Source organism: Lepidochelys olivacea (genome assembly GCF_965140295.1).
Source record: "Lepidochelys olivacea isolate rLepOli2 genome assembly, chromosome: 1".
Lineage (NCBI taxonomy): Eukaryota > Metazoa > Chordata > Testudines > Cheloniidae > Lepidochelys > Lepidochelys olivacea.
Window position 1 is genome coordinate 100236737 of NC_140411.1, and position 24344 is coordinate 100261080.

Sequence of the window (24344 nt, forward strand, 5' to 3'; positions counted from 1 at the left end):
CAGTTTGCTCCTGTTGAAGTGCTGCTCTTATTTCAACTAACTTAACTTATGCTCACAGTTCTGGTTTAGTTGAATGCCAGAAGAGTATGCAAAGGCTTTGCACAACTGATATCCTAATATATTAACTGCTGTAAGTTGTAGTTGAAACTTAAACCACCCTAAAATTTATTTGCCCTGTAAACCTTTGACTTTTTTTCTAGATGAGGATGGCAATAACCAGTGGCCAGAAGGTCTGAAGTTCTTATTTGATTCCGTCAGCTCTCAGAATGTGGGACTGCGTGAGGCCGCTCTGCATATTTTTTGGTATGCTTCTGGACCAGTGGTGGTTGTTGCTCAGTTAGTGCACTTGGGTTTTGAGCTAAATCAAATGCTTGTAAGAAATGCAAGATAGGAGAAACTGTAATAGTTTACAGCTGATTATGCATCCTGTTTATATTCTGGCATATGGCATTTTACTTGACACCGAGAAAAGAGGGTAGAGTATTTGTTACTGATTTTAAGTATATATTAAAGCTTCATTTGCCGTCTGTTAAGGTCTTAAACCTATCTAAAATGAGTTAATGCAGGTGTTATTCGTCATCTTTAGGAACTTTCCTGGGATTTTTGGGAATCAACAACAACACTATTTAGAGGTCATTAAGCGGATGTTGGTTCAGTGTATGCAAGATCAGGAGCATCCAACGGTAATACACCTGTTCTCCTTTCATAGAATCATAAGAGGGGAGGATTATCCCATAATTAGGGTGCTAGTTTAGGACTCTGGACCTGGGGTTCAGTTCCCTGCTCTGCCATAAATTTCCTTTCTGACCCTGAGCAAGTCCCAGAGGGGTAACATTTTCAAAAGTGCCTAAGTCATGTTGGAAGTAAGTCAGATTCACTTTCCTTCAGACTTACCTCTTAAGTGCCTATGTCATTTTAAAATGGGACTTAGCCTACTACGTCACTTACTTGGGTTTTAAAAATTTTACCCTTTGTCTTTCAGTTCCCCATCTGTAAAAATGGTGAATAATAGTACCTCACAGGGGTAAAGATGATCAATAATATAGTAATGAAGGAAAGAGATTGTTTGTGACAAGATTTCTGATGAATGAATTTATTGAAGTCCTTGGTGAAAAACATCAAAAACTTTTCCAAGTGGATGTATTTTCAAACTAAAAGTGAATCTAAAATGGTTCTATTGTGGCATTTAGCAGCTAGTTTAAAAACCGTATCAAATATGAAAGCACTCAGATGTCTCTCTACCATTACAAACTCTAATCTTCGCCTGAAACAGCCTTTTTCTCCCCCTTCCTTCTAGGTTAGGATGCTGTCTGCAAGGGCTGCAGCTGCATTTGTACTTGCTAATGAGCACAATCTTCCTCTTCTGAAACATTTTGCAGACTTGCTACCTGGAATCTTGCAGGTAAGAACCACGCAGAAGGTGTCTTGTCATGCCATCTATATTTGCTTAACGTAAGCACAAGCCATTGATTTGTAAACTCCTTAGTGCAGGGGTGGGCAAACTTTTTTGTCCTGAGGACCACATCGGGTTTCCAAAATTGTATGGAGGGCTGGTTAGGGGAGGCTGTGCCTCTCCAGACAGCCAGGCGTGGCCTGGCCCCCAACCCCTATGCGACCTCCCCTGCTTCTCTCCCCCGACAGCCTACCCCTGGGGACCCCTGCCCCATCCACCACCCCCTGACTGCCCTGAACTCCCTGCTGCCCCATCCAACCGCTCTTCTCATTCCTGATACCTCCCCCCCCGCCCAAGGACCCTTGCCCCATCCAACCACCTCTTCTCCCTGTCCCCTGACTGCCCCCTGCCACCGCCCCATCCAACCACCTCTTCTCCCTGTCCCCTGACTGCCCCCTGCCACCGCCCCATCCAACTCTCCCTCTCCTTCCTGACTGCCCCCCGGGACCCCTGCCCCCATTCAACCCCCCTGATCCCTGCCCTCTGACCACCCCGCCCCCTATTCACACCCCTGACTATCACCCCGAACTCCCCTGCCCTCTATCCAACACCCCGCCCCCTTACCTCGCTGCCTGGAGCATTGGTGGCTGGTGGCGTTACAGCCACGCCACTGAGAGCACCAGGTCAGGCCACAGCTCTGCAGCTGCGCTGTCTGGCCGTCCAGAGCGTTGTGCCGGTGGCACAGTGAGCTGAGGCTGCGGGGGTGGGGGAACAGCAGGGGAGGGGCCGAGGGCTAGCCTCCTGGGCCAGGAGCTTAGGGGCCAGGCAGGAGGGTTACATGGGCCGGATGTGGCTCTCGGGCTGTAGTTTGCCCACCTCTGCCTTAGTGGCATGTGAATTCCTCCACCTTGATCATATGTGCCAAATGGCTTTCTCTTTCCTAGTCTTTTTTTTGTTTACATAGGGCATGTCTACACATACAGTGGTGCAGCGGCAGAGCCACACCGATGCAGTGCATATAGTGAAGACATTCTATGCTGATAAGAGAGCTCTCCCGTTGGCATAATAAAACCACCTCCAAGTGGTGGTAGCTATGTTGGCAGGAGAAGCTGCCAACAAAGCTCTGTCCACACCAGTGCTTATGTCAGTGTAACTTACATCGCTTGGCATTGATTTATTCACACCCTGAGCAACATAAATAATGCCGACATAAGCTGTAATGTCGACATAGCCTGAAATTTTAAACTCTTTGGCACAGAGACTTTCATTGTTTGCCCACCGTCAAGTACATGTTTGGTGCTTTTGTAACACAAATAATAAATAGGGTCTAAGATAAATTTCTGTGGAAAATCCATTTATTTTAATGGTCGATATCTTAAATGTTATGGTAACACTTGAGCAGTAAAAATGAATGAAATCACTTTATAGTAGAGTCTTTGCTGGTGTACATGTTTAAAAAAACTATGCTCAATCATATATGATAAGAAAACTCAAGATTATGAAATTGTAAATAATAAAGCAGGATGTTAAACATCTGCTAAGGATAAATATTTTTAAATCACCAGGTTCAGATAACTTGCACACTTACTCAGAGTTGGCTGGAGAGATCTCTGGCCCAGGGATCACTTTTAATAAATCTTGGAAATTCCAGAAGACAGGAAAAGTACTAATGTTTGCCGTTATTCAAAAAGGGCAGGGACGATAACCTAGGTAGTCATAGGCCCGTTAACCTAACATCAATCCCAGGCAAAATAATGAAAACTCTGACCTGGTATTCAGTGAACAAAGAAGTAAATGTTGAGAATATAATTAATGCTGATCAACATGAATTTATGGGAAATAGGTTTGTCAAACCTGATCTCATTTTTTGATGAGACTATAAGTTTGGTTAATATAATATAAGCTGTAACCAGACAAATTCAAATTAGAAATGTCAGTTAACAGTGAAAGAAATTAGCCATTAGAACAAAATATGAAGGGAACTGGTGGTTTCTGTCTTTGAAGTCTTAAATCAAGACTGGATGCCTAGAAAATATGCTTTAGCCAAACAGAAGCTGCGGGGCTCAGTACAGGATTAACTGGGTAAAATTCAATGGCCTGTAATATACAGGTCAAACCAAATGTTCTTTTGGTCCCTTTTAGCTCTAGAGGATCAGGAGTAGAAACTCACCTATGATTCAAGCTGGCTTATGTTTGTTTTGAAAGGGATAAAGTTGTGCAAGAGTTGGAGTTAAAGGGTATCTAGTTTTGGGAAAAGCTAAGTTGGGTAGTTTGAGCTCTACTTGGGCAGGTATTGTGGGGTACAAATGGTTTTATAAAAGGAAGCAGGTAATAGCATGTTCGTTTGGTACAGTGTTTGTAGCAGCCATAGTGAGTTTCATGCCATTCATATTGCATAGTGCAGTTCAGAGTAGATTAAGAACATTAAGGTAACCTTTGTTGCTAGGGTCAGGAGGATGGCTTGATGCTGGAGGCAGTGGAAGCTATAAACATAGCCTCCTTTACTCTGATAAGCTGAACCTAAATTTTCTGTCAAGATTCCTACCTTCTGCAGCACACTGGAAATTCTGTAGCAGCTTCATTTAAATGAAAAATTGAGTGTGTTTTAACTGTGGAAATGAATACAGGAACTCCTGTTTGATACTGAAACCAGTTTTTTTACTCTCTAGAATTTGTGTGACAAATTTTGTTTTGACAATACATAATTGTTTTAGTAGCGGAGTATGATATAATTTGAGCTTTTGGCAGCTAGAAAGAAGGAATTGTGGGATAATCATCCAGTTCATACTAAGATGTTAAGCAGTAAAATAGTTAATATAGGCACAGATAGGTCTGAAAATTAAATATGGCAAACAGTCTGTTTGGATGCATATGTGCAGTTACCCCTCAGAGCTTCAATTTGAGGCCTTCTCAAGATTCAGTTAACACTATTAATTGCATGTGGTTCATGATTTCAAGATTTCCTTTGCAACCTTAAGGGATGGCTACATATTTGTAACTGAAAACTGATTCTAGTCCACAGTTTTGTGGTAAGGATGGATTCTGTGGCTATGGTAAACCGAATATGTAGATCTCTGGTTATAAATAGGAGATGAGAAGTGTTGGGATAATTGTGGGTGATCTTTGGAGGCAGTTGGGAAAGAATTCTGCGGCTGTTGAAGTTCATTCTACTGATTGGTTAGTGGGAAGGATATGAAATGTTACGACCATGATTAAAGCTTGGCTTTGGACACCAGTGTGACATTCTGGATGACCAGTTAGGTCTTTAAGCCAGACTTTTTTCAAGCCTTGATATCTAAAGTTCAGTTTCTTAATTCACAGATGAGCTACTAAATACAAGAGCCCTGACTTTCAAAGGAAACAAAGCTCTTGCACCTCCAACTGACTTCAGTGATTTGGGTGCTCAGTACTTCTGAAAACTAACTAGGCTATTTATATTTAATGCAGAATTTGGAGGTGTGACTTTAGATACCCAGGTTTGAAAATACTGACTTTTTGCTGTACAGCTGCTCACACTTGTAGTGGATAGACAAGTAGAACTTAATCACTGAAAAATGAAGAAAAATCCTTGTATACGTTATACAAGTGCCTGGATAGGGCGGGTGGAGTGTACTAACTAGTATAAGGATGACCTGTCTTGACTAAGCAGTATCTTCCATGATGGAGATTAAACCACTGAGATCCTAATTACGTTGAAAAGCAATATTGATTTATAAATTGAAGAACCAAATACAGTTTGTAACTTGTTTGCTTTAAACTATACTTTTGAGATAAAGAACAAAATCTGGTTAATAGTGATACAAATAAATATCTATTATACCGATAAGAGGTGACTGCCAAAGGGACAAAAGTGCTCTTTTTAGGCTAAAAAGAGCAAAAGACTTGTTTACCTTAGAAATTCAGATCATATTGACCTATTTTTCCTGGAATGCAGCCCTAAACATGACTACAGTATCAAGAGAACACTGTCTAACCAATTAAAAGGCAAGGACGTTTTAGTTAAACTTTTAAATAATTTTTAATATACAACTTCAGACAGTTGCTGGTTAGGATATCTTTACAAAAAATTGAATACATTTTTCATTCCCATGCCCTTCAGTTGAGGGCTAACAGGGGTCCCATTCTAGTTCCAGATTCTCCAGCAAAAGCAAGGAAGAATAAACTTGATATGCTTGGTATTTCTAAGGTGGTGGGTTTTTTTTTTTTTTACTTTAAGACTGCATTTATACAACAGAGAAACAAAATGAGCATGAATTTGTTTTTTTCTTTGTGGATTACCTTCAGTTACTAGTTAGTAAGATGTATGAAGTATTAGACATGCTTTTTGGGAGTTATACCTGTTAAACTGCTAAAATGCAACTTTTACCATTTGAGCACTACTGACTTAGTGATATGATTTGATTTTATGAAGTTAAGTGTCTCCCCCCATCATGTTGGCTCTGCTTATATTAACGCCAGTGGGAACTAGTCACACACAGAAGAAGTAGACCCCATAATCTTTAATGCCAGTAAAAAGCCTGAATTTCTTCATAATCCAGTGTTTTTGCAGCATCAGTAAAAAGCAATATTTTAATTTCATCCTAATTTTTTTCTAGGCTGTAAATGATTCCTGTTACCAAAATGATGACTCCGTTCTAAAATCCCTTGTAGAGATTGCAGATACTGTTCCGAAATATTTACGTCCACATTTAGAACCAACATTACAACTAAGCCTAAAGGTATATCTGGAAATTACGAAGAGCAGATTTTCATTTGTTAAACGTCTGGTCTAACCACTGAGCTTTAATCTTTAATCCTTGCAGTTATGCGGAGACACCAACCTCAATAACATGCAGCGTCAGCTGGCCCTGGAAGTAATAGTGACGCTATCAGAAACTGCTGCTGCTATGCTGAGAAGACATACCAACATTGTTGCACAAGCTAGTAAGTAAAATACTCCTGTTATCTATTAAATAACTTGCCTCCTTTTTAAAATGTTAAACCAATGTCCCCCATGTTAACTAGCACAATAACCTCGCTAGACTTTCAGTATTGCAAAACATTTATCAACATCTGCAAGCCCCTAAATCAGTTTTCCAAAACTCTTTCTAGTGAAGGCCACTTCTTGGCAATTTTGAGCTGTTTTGCCTTCTCACTCATGATTTTGTGAACTCCTCCAGTCTGCAGCTGCATAACACTTCTATAGCAACTAGAGCACATGCTTACAGGGAAAGTGATATTGGGAAAGCATTTGATTGTTTTTACTTAGCTGTCACTAGATACAGTCCAAACTTTAGCACTATACAAACCCAGCTATGGACACCCAACTATTAAAGTCTTAAATTCAAAGTTTCTGTTTAGGCACCTAAGTGGCCTCATTTTTCCAAGTGCTAAGGGCCCCTGACACCCAGTTAATGTTAGTGGGAGCTGTTATGCTGCATCTTTGAAAATCAAGCAGTTTATTCAGACGCTTAAATATGGGGTTAAGTTTCGATCCAAAATACTGATTAAAATCTAGATTGTAAACTCTCCAGGACAGGCGCTGTGCCTTTCTAAAGCATGGCACGCACTTTTGGACACTAAAAATAACTTTCTCAGCTGGGCAACCCAACAACAGAGTACTGTTTTTATATGCATAACTAAATGCATATTGCTCCACCTGTCAGATTCTTTTGTGAGCAGACAGGGCACTGAAATAAACAAGTCATGCTCTGAGAGATTCAAACACCCCCCCCCCCCACACACACACACAGTGGTAGTTGAATAGACTTTGGTTCACCATATGCTAAGTCCCTGGAAATTACATAAAGGCAACTTGCTATTTCATTCTTCTGGAAATGTACTGCTTTATGCTCATAACTGTTTAAGAGATGTTAATCTTCTAGGAAGACAGTAAAAAATTAGGATTGTCGATCTTTACCTATATATCTAGAAGAACAAAACTCTGGAGGTCAAAGACTTCTACACAGTGTGCATGAAAAGCAAGCCTTTTATAGAGATGTTTTTCAGGAGTCCTTTATATTAAATGTTACTATTCTCAGTAGGCTTACATGTTTTAAGCCATTTGCTAGAGTCATTTGTACTCTTCCAGGTTTTTGGAATCTGAGTCTTGGTGCCAGTGACAATGTGTGATTGAGATTCTGATTTTTTTAACTGGATTTGAACACTGGTGTATAAGAGCCTCCCCGCTACCACATATATATGCTTACAAGTCATGCACATGTGTGCTTGAAAAGCATGTCATCTCAGGTATAATCCTTTTGAAGCAGCTTATTCTTAGTGGCTTCACACATAGGCGTCTGGTAGTCCAACATCACATTCAAACTTTGGTTGGGTATGCAAGAGGTTATCTTGGTGGGCAAATTAAAGCACTCTGAGAATCTTGCAGACACAGTGCAATTTTCTCTGGCTTATGTACATAGCCACAATTGGTTAACTCACTACATAGCTCCTGGGTTCTTTGCTAAATTCTCGCACAGCATCATCAGCAAGTAATGCTTTCTGCCATCTCCATTTGTTACCCAGGGTTATCTGAACCCAAAGATGTGGTAACTAATCTGTTTTCCAGGCAGTGTCAGGAAATAAGTCAGTGGGTGACACAGCATCTCTGTCTGATAAATGATTGGAATATACAAGAGTGCTTCCATCCAACAGTCCTTGGTTTTTATTGAGTATAAAGCACACATCAGAACTAGCGATATTCTAGATTAGAAGCACCTGAGATTATAGTTGCCCAAAGTCTGAGGTGGTATCGAGTTACAGCAACAGGTTTCGGGTGCCCAACCTTTCTTCTAGCTACTGGAGAGTTAGATGTCAGTCTCCTAGCTCATAGAAATCCTCTTAGACTTCTCCCAAGCTTCTCCAAAGTACACTCTCTAACTAAACTTTATATAGGTTCTCTTTAGACCAAGCACATAACTGATAATAGGCTAAACAATCTCCCTAGCAAGGGCGAATAATAATTCATTATTCTACTGATACCCAAATCTAGGTCTGTTTTCTCCACTTCCCCTCTACCCCTTCTCGATTCTGTCCTTTCACTGAAACTGTGCTGTTAGTAACACACTGCAGTCTGTACGGCTGTCTTGTCTGTCTAAGCAAGGATGAATTATTCCTACATGGTGTCCTTGCTTCCAGCTCATGGTGCTAAGTACACAGGATGGCTGCGAGTTATGTCAAGTCAAGTTCTCTTGTAATATAGTTGGCTAGGAGACTGTCCCATCCTGGTGGATGATGACCTGGCCTTGGTTGTACACTCCTGCATCATCTCCCCTGTATATAGCTCGGTATAACGCCATCAGTCTTATGAAACATCAGCTAGTATGGAATGCCACAGCATGCCTCCTCAGCAACACAGGCTACTGTGAGCACATGAAACAAGTTTTGTGTGTTTTATGCTGGCTTCCATACAATATAAAGTAAAGTTTAAGGTCATGGACCTTATCTTCAAGGCATGCGATGACGTGGGCCCAGCCTTTCTAAAAAAAAAAAAAATGGCATAAAGCTCCAGGATGAGGACTGTGGCTGAAAACTGCTCCTCAGGCACAATGGAACTTTTTTACCATGGGTGATGTTAGTCGATGCAAGAGAGCTTTCTCAGTTGCTGGTCTAAAACTGTAACTCCCTAAGGGAGTGGTCCCCAAACTTTTGAGGGTTGTGCCCCCTCCTTACCCTTGTCCCCACCTCCTTACCCTTGTCCTTGGGGCTGCAGCTGGGGGTGAGTCTGGGGTCGGGAGTGGAGCTGGAGCCATGGTCAGAGGCTGAGCAGAACTGCAGCCGGCTGTGGTGGGGGCCCAACAGCTGGGCCTCCTGCCCCAGCCTTGGCCCTAGGCAGGGAACAGAGCCGAGACTGGGAGCAGGGCCAGGAGCCAGGGATGTGGCTGTGGGTGTGACTGGAGCAGAGCTGGGGGCAGGGAAGGTGTGGGTGGTGCTCCCTCCCTGCCCCCCCATTGGGCCCCCCTCCCAAAGGTTCCTTTGTACCCCCTAGTTTGATAGCCCTTAGGGAAGAAGTCCCCATAGACATATACTACCCCTTATTCAAATTGCAAGGCACATTTCTTGTCTTCTCTAATATAAACATATAGCCGCATGTACATAGTGTAAAAACAAATAAAAACCCTACCAGACGTTACACTGCACACACAATTATCCTGAGGTGGAGCAACAAGTAACATAAGTTAGTCATGTTGTTTAATGGAAGACACTTAAATACTATGGTGATGAGGGTGTAATTAAAACCTATTTAGAAGCTAAGGTTCCATATTTACAGAGTAAACTTTCATTTTTCAAATGCAGGGATGGGCAAGTTGACAGTTGATGGATTAAGTGTCATAGGTTCTTCATATCTTGAGCTCTTCCGAAAGTTCTAAGGTACTTTCAGTGGGAAAATCCCATTTCTAAAGGGCTTATATCTTCTTTGTTTAAAAAGAAGACAAGGCAGAACAGAAGGGCTACACACTTGCAATCCGAAACAGGTAATCAGGTTGTCAAGATGAAGATTAGGCCAATGTCCCTCTAAATATGTACAGCCATTGAGAATTACTTATTGGTCTGTTTGCCATATATCAGTCAGTAGTGTTTTATGTTTTTTTAAGTTTTCATCTATGCCAGGTATACTGTCTGTGCACCAAGAGTTCATAATGGAGAGCAGGAAAACTGGGAAATAGTTTTCTGTAGTCAGTCATCAGACTTTATCAGCCAAAATTTGGAGGATTCCTTGTCAAAGCTTCCATAAATTAGTCCAAACACATCCTGACTCTAATGCCATGTTTGTCAAATATTGCTAAACCTTTCAAATGAATGTTGGCAGCCTTTACTTTATCAAATTGATCTTTGCAAATTTAAAATTCTTCAGAAGAACTCTGTTGTAATTTATTTTTGGTGATGAAAGGGTATTCCTAATTTCCATTCTATTATTTTTATTACATGTGAAGCAAAATGTTCTGAACGTCCTCTCCTAAACTCATTCAGAGCTATAGATTAAACATTACTTTAGTATACTGTAATTTAATTGGGATGACTGTCAGGTTTTCATTTTGTGTTTAGTTCCTCAGATGTTAGCAATGATGGTTGATTTAGAAGAAGATGAAGATTGGGCAAATGCAGATGAGCTTGAAGATGATGATTTTGACAGGTATTTGACAAACCAGCTGTCTCAATTAAAAGAAACCCTATAGCATACAGGTGACCTGGGTGTTTGCGAGATGGGGATGCAGTTTGTTTGCATCCTGCACTCCCACACTCTGTCTTCCACTCTGAGCAGCAGCACACACATTTCTACTTTTTACAGGTAGTGGAAGTGAAAATAGAAGCCTTGTGATATAAATTGGCGCCACAACTGGCAGAAAATAATTGAGGTCTAGAATTACGTTACTGGTGTCTGAAGGAAAAGGATCAGAAGCAGTTTATTCTTGGATAGGAGCAATGCTAAAGGGGAGGGTGAGCAGAAGTAGCTGTGTGTGTGTGTCTCATTGAATAACAAGCTTTGGGTGTAAATAAATCTTCCTTTATTATTGAAAGACTCCAGATATAAGCATTTGTATCTTTCAGATTCAAACTTAAACTTTATTTGCTTGCAAGGATCATTCACATTCAGAGATGGAAAAAGTGTATGAGGAAATACGCTTTTTCGAATGAACTATTGGACCTGTTGACTTTTTATCCCAGACTTTGAATTAATCATGAAATTTTTTTTAAACATTAACTTTAGCAATGCAGTTGCTGGTGAGAGTGCATTGGACAGAATGGCATGTGGCCTTGGAGGGAAACTTGTTCTGCCTATGATTAAAGAACATATTATGCAAATGCTCCAGAATCGTAAGTAACTGATGCATTGTTTTAGAGTTTTAGCTTATATAATTTTTGTAAAGGCCTGTTCAGCTATGTAGCGCTTTCTGTTCATTATCCTTTTGGATTATTAATAGGTGCATATAAAACTCTATAGATATTATAGATAGACTTGTAATTTATTCTTTATCCAAAGTGGAATTTCAAAAATGTATCTAAAATGTGATGAATGTGTTCTGCTTTCGGTGGTCAAGCACAGAGGAGCTATTTTATTAAAAGTAGTAAAGTAACTTAAACAGCTTCCCTTTAAAACTTCAGACTTTCTCTGGATTTCGTCATAAATGAGGGAAAATGTCTGCCACATTGAAGAATTTTGGTTTAGATTGGACTTGTGAGTTCTAGAAATACCAACTGCATATGAGCAGTATGAAATTTCCCACTAATTCAGTAAAACATTGAGAATGAGTTTGACTAGATAAATGTGCTACAGATGGTCACAATTGGTAATTGACACTTCTGGCATCCTCTGCAGACAACACCCAGGGTTATGTTGGATACTGACTTCTTTATCTTTTTAGAGACGGTTCCCCCCAGGTTAGAGTTCAGGCATTGTGCTAAGACATTGTGAGGCAGTGTAAACTGCCTCTTCCAGTCCTCTAACTTTACAGAACTCTAGTCTGCAAGAGTCTCAATCCTACTTTTTTCACAAGCATTAGAATCACACTGATTTTTTTAAAAAACACATTAAGGTGCCGCGATCATACATGGATAAGAACAAATCACACACTGAAATACAGTAGTAACCACTATGGTGGACAGGTTGAGTTTTGCCATACTGATCCACCTTATAGTAGTATGGATCCTGGCCAGCCATCTATCTTCTCCTCACCTCCAAGTATCCTAATGTTTGTGCAACAGGATTGCTCATTGAATCATATTTTGCACATTTGGGTTTATTGCACCCTAGAAGGCATGCTGAATTTGATATGGACAGCCAGGCATATGGGTTGAAGAAGGCAAGTCACAAACCACTAGCAGCCTTCTTGTGCTGTTTAATTTCTGAAATGAAAGTTATTCATTGTAGAAAACTACTTGGATACTTTGGAAACTGATTAATCTTTTGATCTTCAATACCTTCAGAACTGGCAGGTACCTAGAGCCTTTATGTAGCCCCTTGGCAGTTGGGGCTGGGTCTTATAAGAGTTGGAAGCACTCATTCTCACCTGACCTGCTAGTCAGTATGCTCTGATCCTTCCTTTGAGCAGGGATGCTGCAATCTGGGTTGAGCGATAGTGAGAGGTGAGGCGCATGAGGTGTGTGCTCTGCTGGGAAGGAGAACCTGTTGCAATATTTATTTGGTGAAGTGTCATTGGTAGTATAATAGGAGGGGAGAGCTTTATTTACAGGCAGGGAATAGAGGAGAGACTGCAAGGTTTTCTGATTAAAACTTCAAACACAATACCTTATTTAATCAACTGTTAAAGATGAACTACAAAGAATTTTTGTTTTTCTTTTTTTAGTGGTAATATTCCAGTCTTTTTCCCCTCAAACCTTCCTTACATAAATTAAAGATTGTAAGTTTTCCCCTCAGAGGGTGGGATGCAAGAATATGAGCCCCAACAGGCTTTAGGTATCATCTCTCCTGGCATCACAAGAATGCATGCATGCAGGCATGCATTCTAATAGCAGTGAGTTGGAAGGAAGAGGCACAATGGGATCTTAATGAATTAGGAAAAAGCAGTGAACTTGAGCAGCAGCCAAAATAGAAGCACTGTAACTGCTGCTTCCCAGCATCCACTGTCAGAACTGGCACTTTCTAGCCTAGCTGTCCGATGCAAATCAGAATATATTTCACTTATAATGAAGCAAGCTGCAACTAGGATGCCAATCTGTGGTGGTATATTGGTTAAGTTTGCAGGAGTTGGAAACTTTTATGTTGTGACTGTTTAGGGCAATCCTGTGAGTTGTGCATTGGTACTACACAATTACTATATTTACATTATCCTTTAGATTTTCTATAGTACAGAAGATCTGCCATCTAGACTACTGGGGTTTATGAAACAATGGAGTAGTGGGAGTGGATAGTCCACTTCACCTCACTATAATATGTCTGACCAGAGCACAGTGGTTTAAAAAAAAAAGCCAGATGTTGACGTAATTAAACATTTTTTACTTGACTAATTTATTTGGGGTGGGAGAGCGGCAGGCATCTCTTTAATCTGGTGCTGTATAATACCGTGGAATATATAATACACTGCTTTACAGCGAGTAGCAAAAACAGACCTTTGTACTATCCCAAACTACCTCACAATTCAGCAGATGTGTGTGAGTAGCATTAGGGACAGTAGTAGAAAGAGTTGAAGTGCCCTTTACAAGTTGGAGGATTGGAGACCTGGTACCACTAATTCAAAATTCTTGACTTTTGGTGTGGGGAGAAATCTTAGTCTACCTTCTTCCCACAGCAAAGCAGGGAAAGAGTAGGCTGTTTGACAGATTTGGCTATATCTTTACTTGTATGTTTTATTTTCAAACGTGTTTGTTGTAGTACAAGGAAGAACATTGTGGGCAAAAGGGATTTGCTAATGCACATTCTCCACTCTAAAGGAAAGCTGTTAAGGAGAGATGGAGGTCAGGTGTCAGGCTAATAGGCTATACATTATAAAAAGAGTGAAAGTTAAATTCCTAAATCCATATTTAACCTTAGGCTTCAATTTTTTTAAATTGTCCAATCCTTTGAAAAACATATTAGGAGGATTGAATAGGGTACATGACATTAGAAATTTGTGAGAGAGAGGTGGGGATTCTTTGTTCATCTTTAAATTGGAATGTTCAGTTCTCTTACCTAGATTTTTTTCTTTTTTTCAAACACTGAAGAAGAGGGGCAAGCACAAGGGTATGGAAATCACTGGTAGCAAAATGGAAGATCTCTTTTCCTGAAACTTTTCTAGTTGACTTATTTAAGTAGGCTATTTCAAGACATTAGCACTAGGGATGAGGCATCAATAGCTTAGAATTTCTGTGTTCAGTTTTGGGCAGAAGGGTTTGTCCCCCATTTCCTTAAACTATCCTGAAGAAAAGGATGTCTGGATACATGCAGGGGTGGAGAGAGCATTTCTGACATACATAGATTAAGTATCCAGACTTGTTCTTTTACGATTTTAAAATGAGACCTTATGTATTCCTGTCTTTTCTTATTATTTTCCGAAATGGATACCTTATTTTCCATGTAACGTCTTCTTACACAGCTGATTGGAAATACAGGCATGCTGGTTTAATGGCCCTGTCAGCTATTGGAGAAGGTTGTCATCAACAGATGGAGGGAATTCTAAATGAGATAGTTAACTTCGTTTTACTTTTCCTCCAGGATCCTGTAAGTTTAATGCAGTTGATTGATCAAAATTTGTTATTTAACTTCTGTTTTTATAAACACTTACTATTTGAGGGGAATGTTATTTCAGCATCCAAGAGTGAGATATGCAGCCTGTAATGCAGTTGGACAAATGGCTACAGACTTTGCCCCTGGTTTCCAAAAGAAATTCCACGAGAAGGCAAGTAATAGACAATCCAAGATTAAATTTTGTTCCATTCAGAAACTTGTTTTGAACATAAACTATTCTGTTGTAGGTAATTGCAGCTCTTCTGCAAACTATGGAAGATCAAGGCAACCAGCGTGTTCAGGCTCATGCAGCTGCTGCACTCATTAACTTTACTGAAGATTGTCCGAAATCACTGCTTATTCCATACCTGGATAATCTAGTGAAGCATCTTCATTCCACCATGGTGATTAAATTGCAGGAGGTACAATATGCTTAATGATTTTGGTGGTTTTTTTTATTGCTTTGCTAAAGTCTTCTGTCAAGTTTGCAAACCCCATTTATTATCCTACAGTAATTATTTGAGTCTTGTAAAACAGCTGATATTAAATTCACATTCAGTATCAAAAACTGAATGTTGTAAATAGTGATATTTAGACTATAACAATATTTTATCAAAATTATAATCTGTACAAAAGCCACATTTGGAGATGGGATGCAATTTTCAAATAAAATTTAAGTGGTTGTAAGTTTTAGAGACAAACCATCTTTCTTTTTTTAATCCCAAAGTTAATACAGAAAGGCACTAAGCTGGTTTTGGAACAAGTTGTGACTTCCATTGCATCAGTTGCAGATACAGCAGAGGAAAAATTTGTTCCCTACTATGACTTATTTATGCCATCTCTTAAACACATTGTTGAGAATGCTGTACAGAAGGAACTTAGACTTTTAAGAGGAAAAACTATTGAATGCATCAGCCTAATTGGCCTTGCTGTTGGTAAGGAAAAGGTAAGTCTTTGAGATACATACTGAGATACATATTGTTAACTGTCGAGTCAAAGAGAATCTATTTTTTTTAATAGATTCCACATAATAGTATGTTGCATTTCCTTCACTGATTGCTGAACCTTCAGGTTTGTTGCTGTCTGTCATACTTCCAAGTTCCTTTAACTGGGAAGGTAAATAAATATTTCAGCTGGCTTCGTTTGAATGGTTTTAGTTTTGTGCCTCATGTTGGTCTTTTATTCTGTATTTCCAAGATTACTACCTTGCAATTTAGTCTTTGCTAGATGTATGTATGTGTGTGTATACATACTACATGTACATCTAAAAAAAAGTTTAGTATTTGTTACATGATGGCAATATGATTCAAATTGATATAGTACCTTTCATTTCAACACTGGAAAATATCTACCAAGAACATTTTAAATTCTCAAAATAAGTCAAATCATTAATTGTTAAAATTAATGAAAATACTATAAGGATAGCATGGCATGGAGTATTGCCACCTTCACTTCTGTGCTTTGTGGCTGAGCTGAGCACCTGGAAAGCGTGGCTGCAGAGCCTGCCTACAAAGATGGGAAGCCCTTCCCAGTGCAGGGGCCCCCTCAGCCAGGGACTGTTCTTCCCCCTCACCCCACCCCCCCCTTCACCTCCAGCATCCAGACCCCTCCAACACTGGGCTGGTACATGTGCCCACCCGGTAACGACTGGGTTGCATGTGCGGGGCAGACCAGCCCCACCCAGGGACTGTCCTTCTGTGCACCAGCACCCCACCTAGGGACTGCCTCCCAGCACTCACCCTGCCCTATCCATGGACTGTGCCCCAATATTTAGGCCCCCCCCAACCTAGTCTGTTCCCCATGTACTAATTGACTCTCCTCCCCGTGCCTGCTGGTCTCCTACCTCAGCTGTGCAGCCCGCCCTGCCCACCTGCTGCTGCAGTCCTAGTGTTGGGGAGCCTGCTCCAGTTGGAGTCACTGGACCCACAATCCTGTAGGGTGGGGGGGCGCTGATCCTGATCCTGCTGCGGGGCGGAACCTGACACCACTGGACTTGATCCTGCTGGCAGGACTGATGCTGGGTCCGATCCTGTGACACCCCATTTTTGCACACCTCTTCCACCCCTGCTGGCTCTGCACCTGGGGCAGTACCTCTCCTGCCCCACCCTTGAGGATGTCACGTGAGCCACAGCTGTGTGCTGATTGGGCCACAGGTTGAGAACCACTGCCTTAAAGCTTGACCATAGCTAAGGTTCACATCTTCAGTGGAAGATTACTCTCAGGAGTATCTTACGCTGCTTTAGGAATTTTTGCTTTTAAGTTAAATTCCTCTAAAAACAATGACTAACTTATGTGCCTCAACTTGAAATAAGCGTTGTTTGATATGAAATTTCACATGTAGGTGTATTTTATTTCTAGTTTATGCAGGATGCATCAGATGTGATGCAGCTGTTGCTGAAGACGCAGACAGACTTCAGTGATCTGGAAGATGATGACCCCCAGGTATGTCAGATGCTCACTTGTAACAAATATCTGTTGACGCCTAATATTTAGTGTCTTTATCCTCTTGCTTTTTTATAGAAAATTTCTGAAGTGTCCCATGCAACATAGAAGTGTGTACCTGCTTCTTAAAAAAATTAGCTGTTCAGATCTCTTTGCCAGAGAGAACCATTCTCCTAAGTCTAGTACAATGCATGGGATCTGCATAGTGTAGAGGTGGTTGAAAAGTGAAATTCCTAACAATGAAAGGATTTGAGGATCGAGGAACTTAAGAAACTGGACTTGCAATGCAGATTCTTCCATGCAGGAAATGGAGGGAAATGGTACATGGAATGCCAGGATCAGACTTCAGCATATGAGTCTCTGTAATGGATAGTCTCTTTAGCACTGGATCCATTCACTATATTCTTATAGTAAATAGTTACTATGTTATAGTGGTTTTACTGTGAAAATGACTACAAATTTAATTAAGATTTGTATTCAACTTCTATATAAAATTGCTCAACCTATGTCATTTGGTTTTTTTTCTAACTGAAATTCTAATGGAAAATTCTACTTGAGATCTGAAAACCTAAGTGGTCATTTTTCATATCACTTCTACACCAATAATTGCAGTTTGACCATAGCAGACTAACTTGTTGATGCACACGGTAGAATAAAATTTAGCTTTATTGTGCTGCATTTTCTCAACAGCACCATTATTACTAAAAACTTGTCAGGAAGAAAATATCTTCTCCCTCTATCTGAGGATATTTGTAATAAACAACACTTTCATATTTACTGACCTTCCAGGCCAAGATACATTGCATCGGTGCCTCTACCCAAAACTACTAGAGGCAGTTCAGAATTCTCCCTGAGGCTCTGGTCTTAACTTCCTTCCACCCTTGTACCAGATTCTCTGCCTATGGCAGTGCAAGCAGCGTTCAGCGCTAGCTTATCTATTGTAGCCCTAGCTTTAAAGGATGATTTTGAAACAGCAGCTAGCAAAACCTTTTTCCCACCCTATCCTTTTGACCATCCTCTGACCTCCTTCATCCATTTATTGCCCCTCTCCCTATGGCTGAGCTTCCCAATCGAAGCAAGCAGAGGGGCTCCATTTGTGAAGAGACTCTTGGGAGATACAAGGGGAGCTCTGTCACAGCTGCTTTTAGTCTGTGGACCCTTACGCTACTGGGTAAGTTTGTTGGGTCCCTTGCTTCCCTGCCCTGCTGTTTAAGACTTTTCTGGATACACTTCTGTTTGGCAGTGTCAGATCTCGTTGCACATTGGGACAGATAAATCCAAACTAAAACTTTACTCTTTTTAAAAAATAGTTTGAATGAGCAAAACTGGTATACCCACACTAGATAAACAGTTGAAGAGGGCAAAAGGGTCCAAAACAGACTCTGGCAGGTCAAGTTTTTTGGTTTGACCTTATCAGCTGTTTTATAGAGGTCTCTTGGTAGTCATTAAAGAGATTCTCTTCTTGCTTGAGTTTGTACTACTAAAAAGAGCCTGCAAGGTAACTCTGATGGCCTAGTTTCAAAGCTGCTAGTTCCAAAGCTGCTAGTTCCAGCAGCAAAGCCTCAATTACTCTGAGGGTCTCAGAGCTCAATTTTATGTCCTGTAATTTCCACCTCACTGCTCCTCTTCGCACAGATTGGACTGGTGAAAAGCTTATGTAGAATCATAGGACTGTAAACTCTGCCCACCAGAAATCCTGCCTCGAGCAGTAGGAAAATACAGTAGTTCAAGCCCTCTTGCATCTGTATTTTAAAAATTAATTCAGTTTCTGGGGAAATTGAGCTCTTTCCACTGCTGCTTTTTCTCTTGGTTGATGCAACTGAACCTCTGGAGAATTCATCTACATGGATTGCTCACTAAGCAATCCTGGACTAAGGTTACTTTTGCCCATTTAAAACTTGCAGCAGAGGGAAAATTGTCACTTCAACTCTCTGACCTTCACTACTTGGGATAGGGGCCCAGTCTCTTGAGGCCTCCTTACTTATCCATAACTAAGACTCACTAGACACACAGTCACTTATGAGGTGATAGAGGCTGTGACTACATGCAGAAGCTTGCCTTGCTGAGAAGAATAATTTCAGGGTGGATTAGAGCAGAGCAATATTGGTATTACAGGGACAAGAGGAAGTTAAAGTCAGGAGACGGCAGGGGATTTGCACAGATATTCTAGCAAAGACAAAGGTTCAGCTCTTCAAAATATTCCCTAAAAGAAGGCCATGCCAGTTGAAGAGAAGGGTTCCATCATAGCTTTTGTATGCCCCTGTGCCCCCATACAAACTGTCTTCAGCTGTCAGTGAGGGTTAAAAGATTGTTTTGACTTTCCAGCAGTATATTGAAGGTAAGCTGTTTTCGGGGGGGGTTTTAGCTCATAGACATTGAGTTAATAAGATGTTATATTTAAACCCCATCTATTTGAGATTCCCTCTTGTTCTTTCTTCCTATGTCATAAAAAAAAAACTACTGTTCAGTGCAAAACTTGATTAATTTCCTTGAGTCATTCTGTACCTGTTTTTTATGGTCTGCTACACTGTATTACCTAGTGACATGTTCTGTATTTTGAGATTTTTTTTCTGGATCTTCTCTCCGTAAGTGTATCTGAAAATTAGTTCCCTCACAACACACATACAGTAAATCACTACTCGTGTATCTTTTTTGGAATTGAAGCTTCAGTAAATGTTAACTTTGCAAATTACATAATTTTCTTTGAAAGAAACTTACTATTGGAGGGCCCTGAGGGCCAAAGTGGTTCCACTGCATGGGCACTGTCCTGTACTAGAGCCAGCAGGTTGGGAACTTGAAGATAAAGGATTTCCTAGTCAATGTTTTGCTGAGGTTACAGGTTCATGTGTGGTGATGTATAACAGCTATGTCTTTACAGAACCACTTACAGGTAAAATTGATTTTTCTTTGCTTTGAGCTGCATTTTGTGCAGTTTGGCAATATATAAATAAAACATAGCAATTGTGTGTGGGCAAGACAAGGTTTAAAACACAAAATAGCTGTGTCCTTGAGACAGTCATTGGCCTCTGAGACAACAGTGTTCATCTTGGGAAGACCTCCCTGGAATCCAACATGAAAAGAGCAACCATACAGCATTTTTGCAGCATCCTCCACAGATGCACAGTGGGCTGTCTTAGATTATGCTTGGGGCATCCTTCTTGGCACAGTGAACTATGCAACATCTGAACCTAGTAAGCTTGGCTCCAGAGGTGGTATGGAAGCCCAAAGTCAATTAGCTGTTCATACAGCATGGTGATGTGGGAGTTCCTGGTAGTGACAGTTTCTTCCTTTCTGTCAGATTCAGTGAGCTGATCTCAATCGAGAGTGTGCAGCACTGTCCAGATAGGATTTCTATTGCACAGTTGGTAGAAGAGTGCATCCCAAATATTCCTGAACAGTGTCAAGTGTGGCATTTGCTGTACCTTGGTGATCAGTCTGTTGGTTGCATTCTGATGCTGGTTGTCAGGTGGAGAAATATTGGCTAGGACTGGTAACATACACAATTTTTGTTGGCTCCAATGTGCCTGTAACAATTCTCATGTCTGTTAATTTAGTGTGTGCAGAATTTAACCAAACTGGGGCGCAGTATTCTCCAGTTGAATAGCCGAGAGTGAGCCCTAAGTTATGCAGCGTTCGCATACTAGATCTCCAGGTTGATCCTACCAGTTTACGTTTCTGCTTTTGATAATTTGAGCTACGTGGGTGGGGGCTGGGGGTGTGTGTGTGAGTGAGAGAGATGTTGGGTGACCTCTAGATACACTGGCTTTGGATCACGTGCTGACCACTGACCGTTCAAAAAGACGTTTAAGCTCAGGTTGGCTCTGAGCATGCCGTAAATGGAAGCATATTGACATGGTCTTTGATGTACTTGGTTTTCATCTCCATGATCAAGATCAATGCCCATAAACTACCTGGAGATGGTATTTGGTAGGCTCATTGGTGGGTATATTAAATAAAGTTGGTGCCAGCACCAAGCCTCCTGGGAGTCCATTCTTCTGTAATCTCCAGGTGCTGGTTTTGTGGCCCAGAGCCACCTAAAAATGTCTACCTCAGACCATCGGCTCAGTTGCAATGACAATCCATCTAGGAAGAACCCTTGACATTTTGTACAGCAAACCAGTGTCCCAGATGGTGTCATAGGCTGCTGTAAGGTAAAAAAGGACAGCTCCACTTTTCTTCTCTTGAAATCCATTCTCACTGTACATAGTGAGTGCTAGCATTTGGTCCACCTGTGCTTCCTTTTGGTTAGAGTCATTCAAAAGTTGTTCTGTCATAGGCATAATTGTCTAAAGCATCATCCACTCGAGGAGTTTATAGCTACAGCTTGAGTGATATTGGATGGTAGCTGGCTGCTGAAGAGTGGGCTTTACCTGGCTTTGGTAAAGTTGTCACCTTAGCTTTTTGTCGTTCTTGGGTATCATTCTCCTATATGTCATGGGACATGAGGATGGACAGTCAGTGTTGGCTTTTCTTTCTAAGATGTTGTAGTTCTGGTGATATATTTTCAAAAGCAGCAGGCTGTCCATGTGTTCATTTATTTTAGTGCCTTTCTTATTTCTTTCCTAGAGAATGGCTGGAAGCTTTTTTGTCTTGGTCCATCTGAGGCGATTCCTTTTAGTGGTGCCACTCTTTTTGATTGACCTCTCAAATTTTATCTTTGTCTGCTTTAGTGATGTTGGTCAGTTAACTGTTTGACAAAGAACATGCAGACCTACTTAAACATACTATATAGGCTTTTTGGCAGCCATGTGGGATGGTCTTGGAGGCAGCCTAAAAGATGGCATTGGTAAACCTTGAGTATGCTTGATCTAATTGAGATGTTATGTGATCGACTGTATATTGGTCAATGAGCTTAGTGTAATTATTCCAGTCTGCCTTTCTGTAGTTCCAACATAGCCTTGGTTTAGTAATCAGTATGGGTATGGTAACCCCTATTTGGATGAAGATGGGGCAATGCAGCTGTGGGGGGAATTTCTAAAGACCCTGAAGGTGGGCAGTAGAGGGCAGTCTGTAACTGAGGTCGGGGGAGCAGCCCTCATTCCAGCAGGTAGAGTGAAAATTTGGCTGGTTGGTTAGGGTCATGAAAATGTAGTTAATTGAGAGAGATCCAGTTTGTAGTCTGTTCATCTTGGATCAGATTCTGTATTGCTTCAGATTGTGTGGTTGCTATTAGTCTCTGGCATAGATAGTGGGATGCTAGAGTGATGATACAGTAGGCCATAATTATTAGGGGGCCACCCAGCCACTTTAAAGTTGTTGAGCCTTATGATGTCATAGTAGTTAGATGTAGATGGTAGACTCCACACTGGTAAGTTGGGTCTTACATACATGGCTCAACCATATTTTCATGAAGGCTGTAATTTGAGATTGAAACCAGATATTATAGGTAACTGGCAGTGAATGAATTAACATGGGTTTCCTAAAAGCAGATCGCATCAATGTTGTGGCAGGAGGCAATGTTTTCAAAACCAGAGTGCTTTGTGACTCTTACGCCATCGACGTTCAAGTGTAGCACCTTGAGGGAAGGGTAAAACTTTATAGCATTTCCTTGTCTTTGTCTATGTCCTCGGTAATTGTGATCCAGTAGTCTGACAATGATAGACTTTTAACCACTTTTTTTATATACTGCAGTGTAATAGAAATGCATTTCCTCTTGTTTTGTTTTAATACACGTTAAAAAGGGTAATAATGAGTGTGCTTATGTGAGTTTTTTAAAACTGCTCTCACAGATATCGTACATGATCTCTGCATGGGCTAGAATGTGCAAAATCCTTGGAAAAGAATTTCAGCAGTACCTTCCTGTTGTCATGGGGCCTTTAATGAAGACTGCATCAATTAAACCTGAAGTAGCTCTACTAGACAGTAGGTTATAACTATTACTTTATTTTGAAAAATCTTTGAACTACAAATGCTGCCAGATCTTTTATAACCATCTTTTTTCTTTCTACAACAGCCCAAGATATGGAGAATATGAGTGATGATGATGGTTGGGAATTTGTAAACCTAGGAGACCAGCAAAGTTTTGGAATTAAAACTGCAGGCCTTGAAGAAAAAGCAACTGCATGCCAGATGCTGGTAGGTAATGGGAAATCTTGGTCAGCTACTTCTTGCTAGGTTTTCTATGGAATTAAATTAATAGTTAAAAGTCAATAGTTATTAAATCTGAATCCCATATATATAAGTATTTTATTCTTGCAGTACTAAGGTGTGGTTGGGCAAACTTTTTTGTGGGCAAATGATAACTCATTCATCCTCAACTTACTGCTTGCATTCAAATTTTAATAGTTCTCATTTTTAGTTTCATATTGCTGCAGTTTAGGTTTCAAACTCTGCAGATGACTTAAAAATACTGAAACCTTTTTCTATTGGTCCTAAGTTCTGTTAACTTACATAAAATTAAGCCTTGGGACAAATGTAACGAGTGTCCTTTCAGATGTCAGCAAAAGGAGCCCTAGAAAAAGAATTTTCAGTTGTACATATCATGAAGTATACACATTTAATCTAAAATATTCAGCCATTAGTGAAAAAATATACTCTGCCATCTAGCTCTTTCCAAATATCATGGTTAAGTGGTAAGTAAATGCATTCTAACTTGGCTTTTCCATTAACTCTGACCTTACTCTGGTTGCCTACTATCCTCCTTGAACATTTCATAGTTTAAAAATTTTAGTAGTAATGCTTTTACCCTAGTGCTGATAACTGTTAAAATTACCTTTTTTGTGTTTCAGGTTTGCTATGCTAAGGAATTAAAAGAAGGATTTGTGGAGTACACAGAGCAAGTTGTAAAACTGATGGTTCCTTTGCTGAAATTCTATTTCCATGATGATATCCTTTTAATATAAAAACAATAGAAATTAACTAGCAGTTTTACTTCTGAAAAACTCAAAACTTCATCTATGCTAGTCATCTTTCCATAAATATGGAAAAAGTAAGTTCAACAGTGTTATATTCTAGTGTCAGGAAGGTGTCTGTCTACAGCAGGGGTGGGCAAACTTTTTTTCCTGAGGGCCACATCGGGTTTCCAAAATTGTTTGGAGGGCCAGTTAGGGGAGGCTGTCTCCCCCCAGACAGCCAGGCGTGGCCCGGCCCATGCCTCCTAACCAACCCAGCCCCATCTAACCCCCACCCCCCCACCACCACCGTGCTACCTGGAGCACCAGTGGCTGGCAGCGCTACAGCCGCACTGCCTAGAGCACCAGGTCAGGCCGTGGCTCTGCAACTGCGCTGCCTGGCCGTCCAGAGTGTTGCGCTGGCAGTGCTGTGTGCTGAGGCTGCGGGGGAGGGAGGACAGTAGGGCAGGGGCCGGGGCCAGCCTCCCAGGCCAGTAGCTCAGGGGCTGGGCAGGACAGTCCCGTGGGCTGGAGTTTG

At 40.8% G+C, this 24344-nt stretch overlaps 1 protein-coding gene across 1 annotated transcript in view; it reads left to right on the plus strand.

Moving 5' to 3' along the window:
- Positions 1-24344, plus strand: part of IPO5 (importin 5) — a 79236-nt gene that overhangs the window by 16013 nt on the left and 38879 nt on the right. Inside the window, exons 4-18 of the mRNA XM_084642132.1 lie at positions 201-303; positions 587-683; positions 1298-1402; positions 5989-6111; positions 6196-6316; positions 10418-10505; positions 11082-11188; positions 14404-14528; positions 14617-14706; positions 14783-14956; positions 15262-15480; positions 16893-16976; positions 22706-22838; positions 22930-23051; positions 23705-23801. Of these exons, the coding sequence (XP_084498258.1) occupies positions 201-303; positions 587-683; positions 1298-1402; positions 5989-6111; positions 6196-6316; positions 10418-10505; positions 11082-11188; positions 14404-14528; positions 14617-14706; positions 14783-14956; positions 15262-15480; positions 16893-16976; positions 22706-22838; positions 22930-23051; positions 23705-23801 (1788 nt within the window). The remainder of the gene's footprint in view (positions 1-200; positions 304-586; positions 684-1297; positions 1403-5988; positions 6112-6195; positions 6317-10417; positions 10506-11081; positions 11189-14403; positions 14529-14616; positions 14707-14782; positions 14957-15261; positions 15481-16892; positions 16977-22705; positions 22839-22929; positions 23052-23704; positions 23802-24344) is intronic.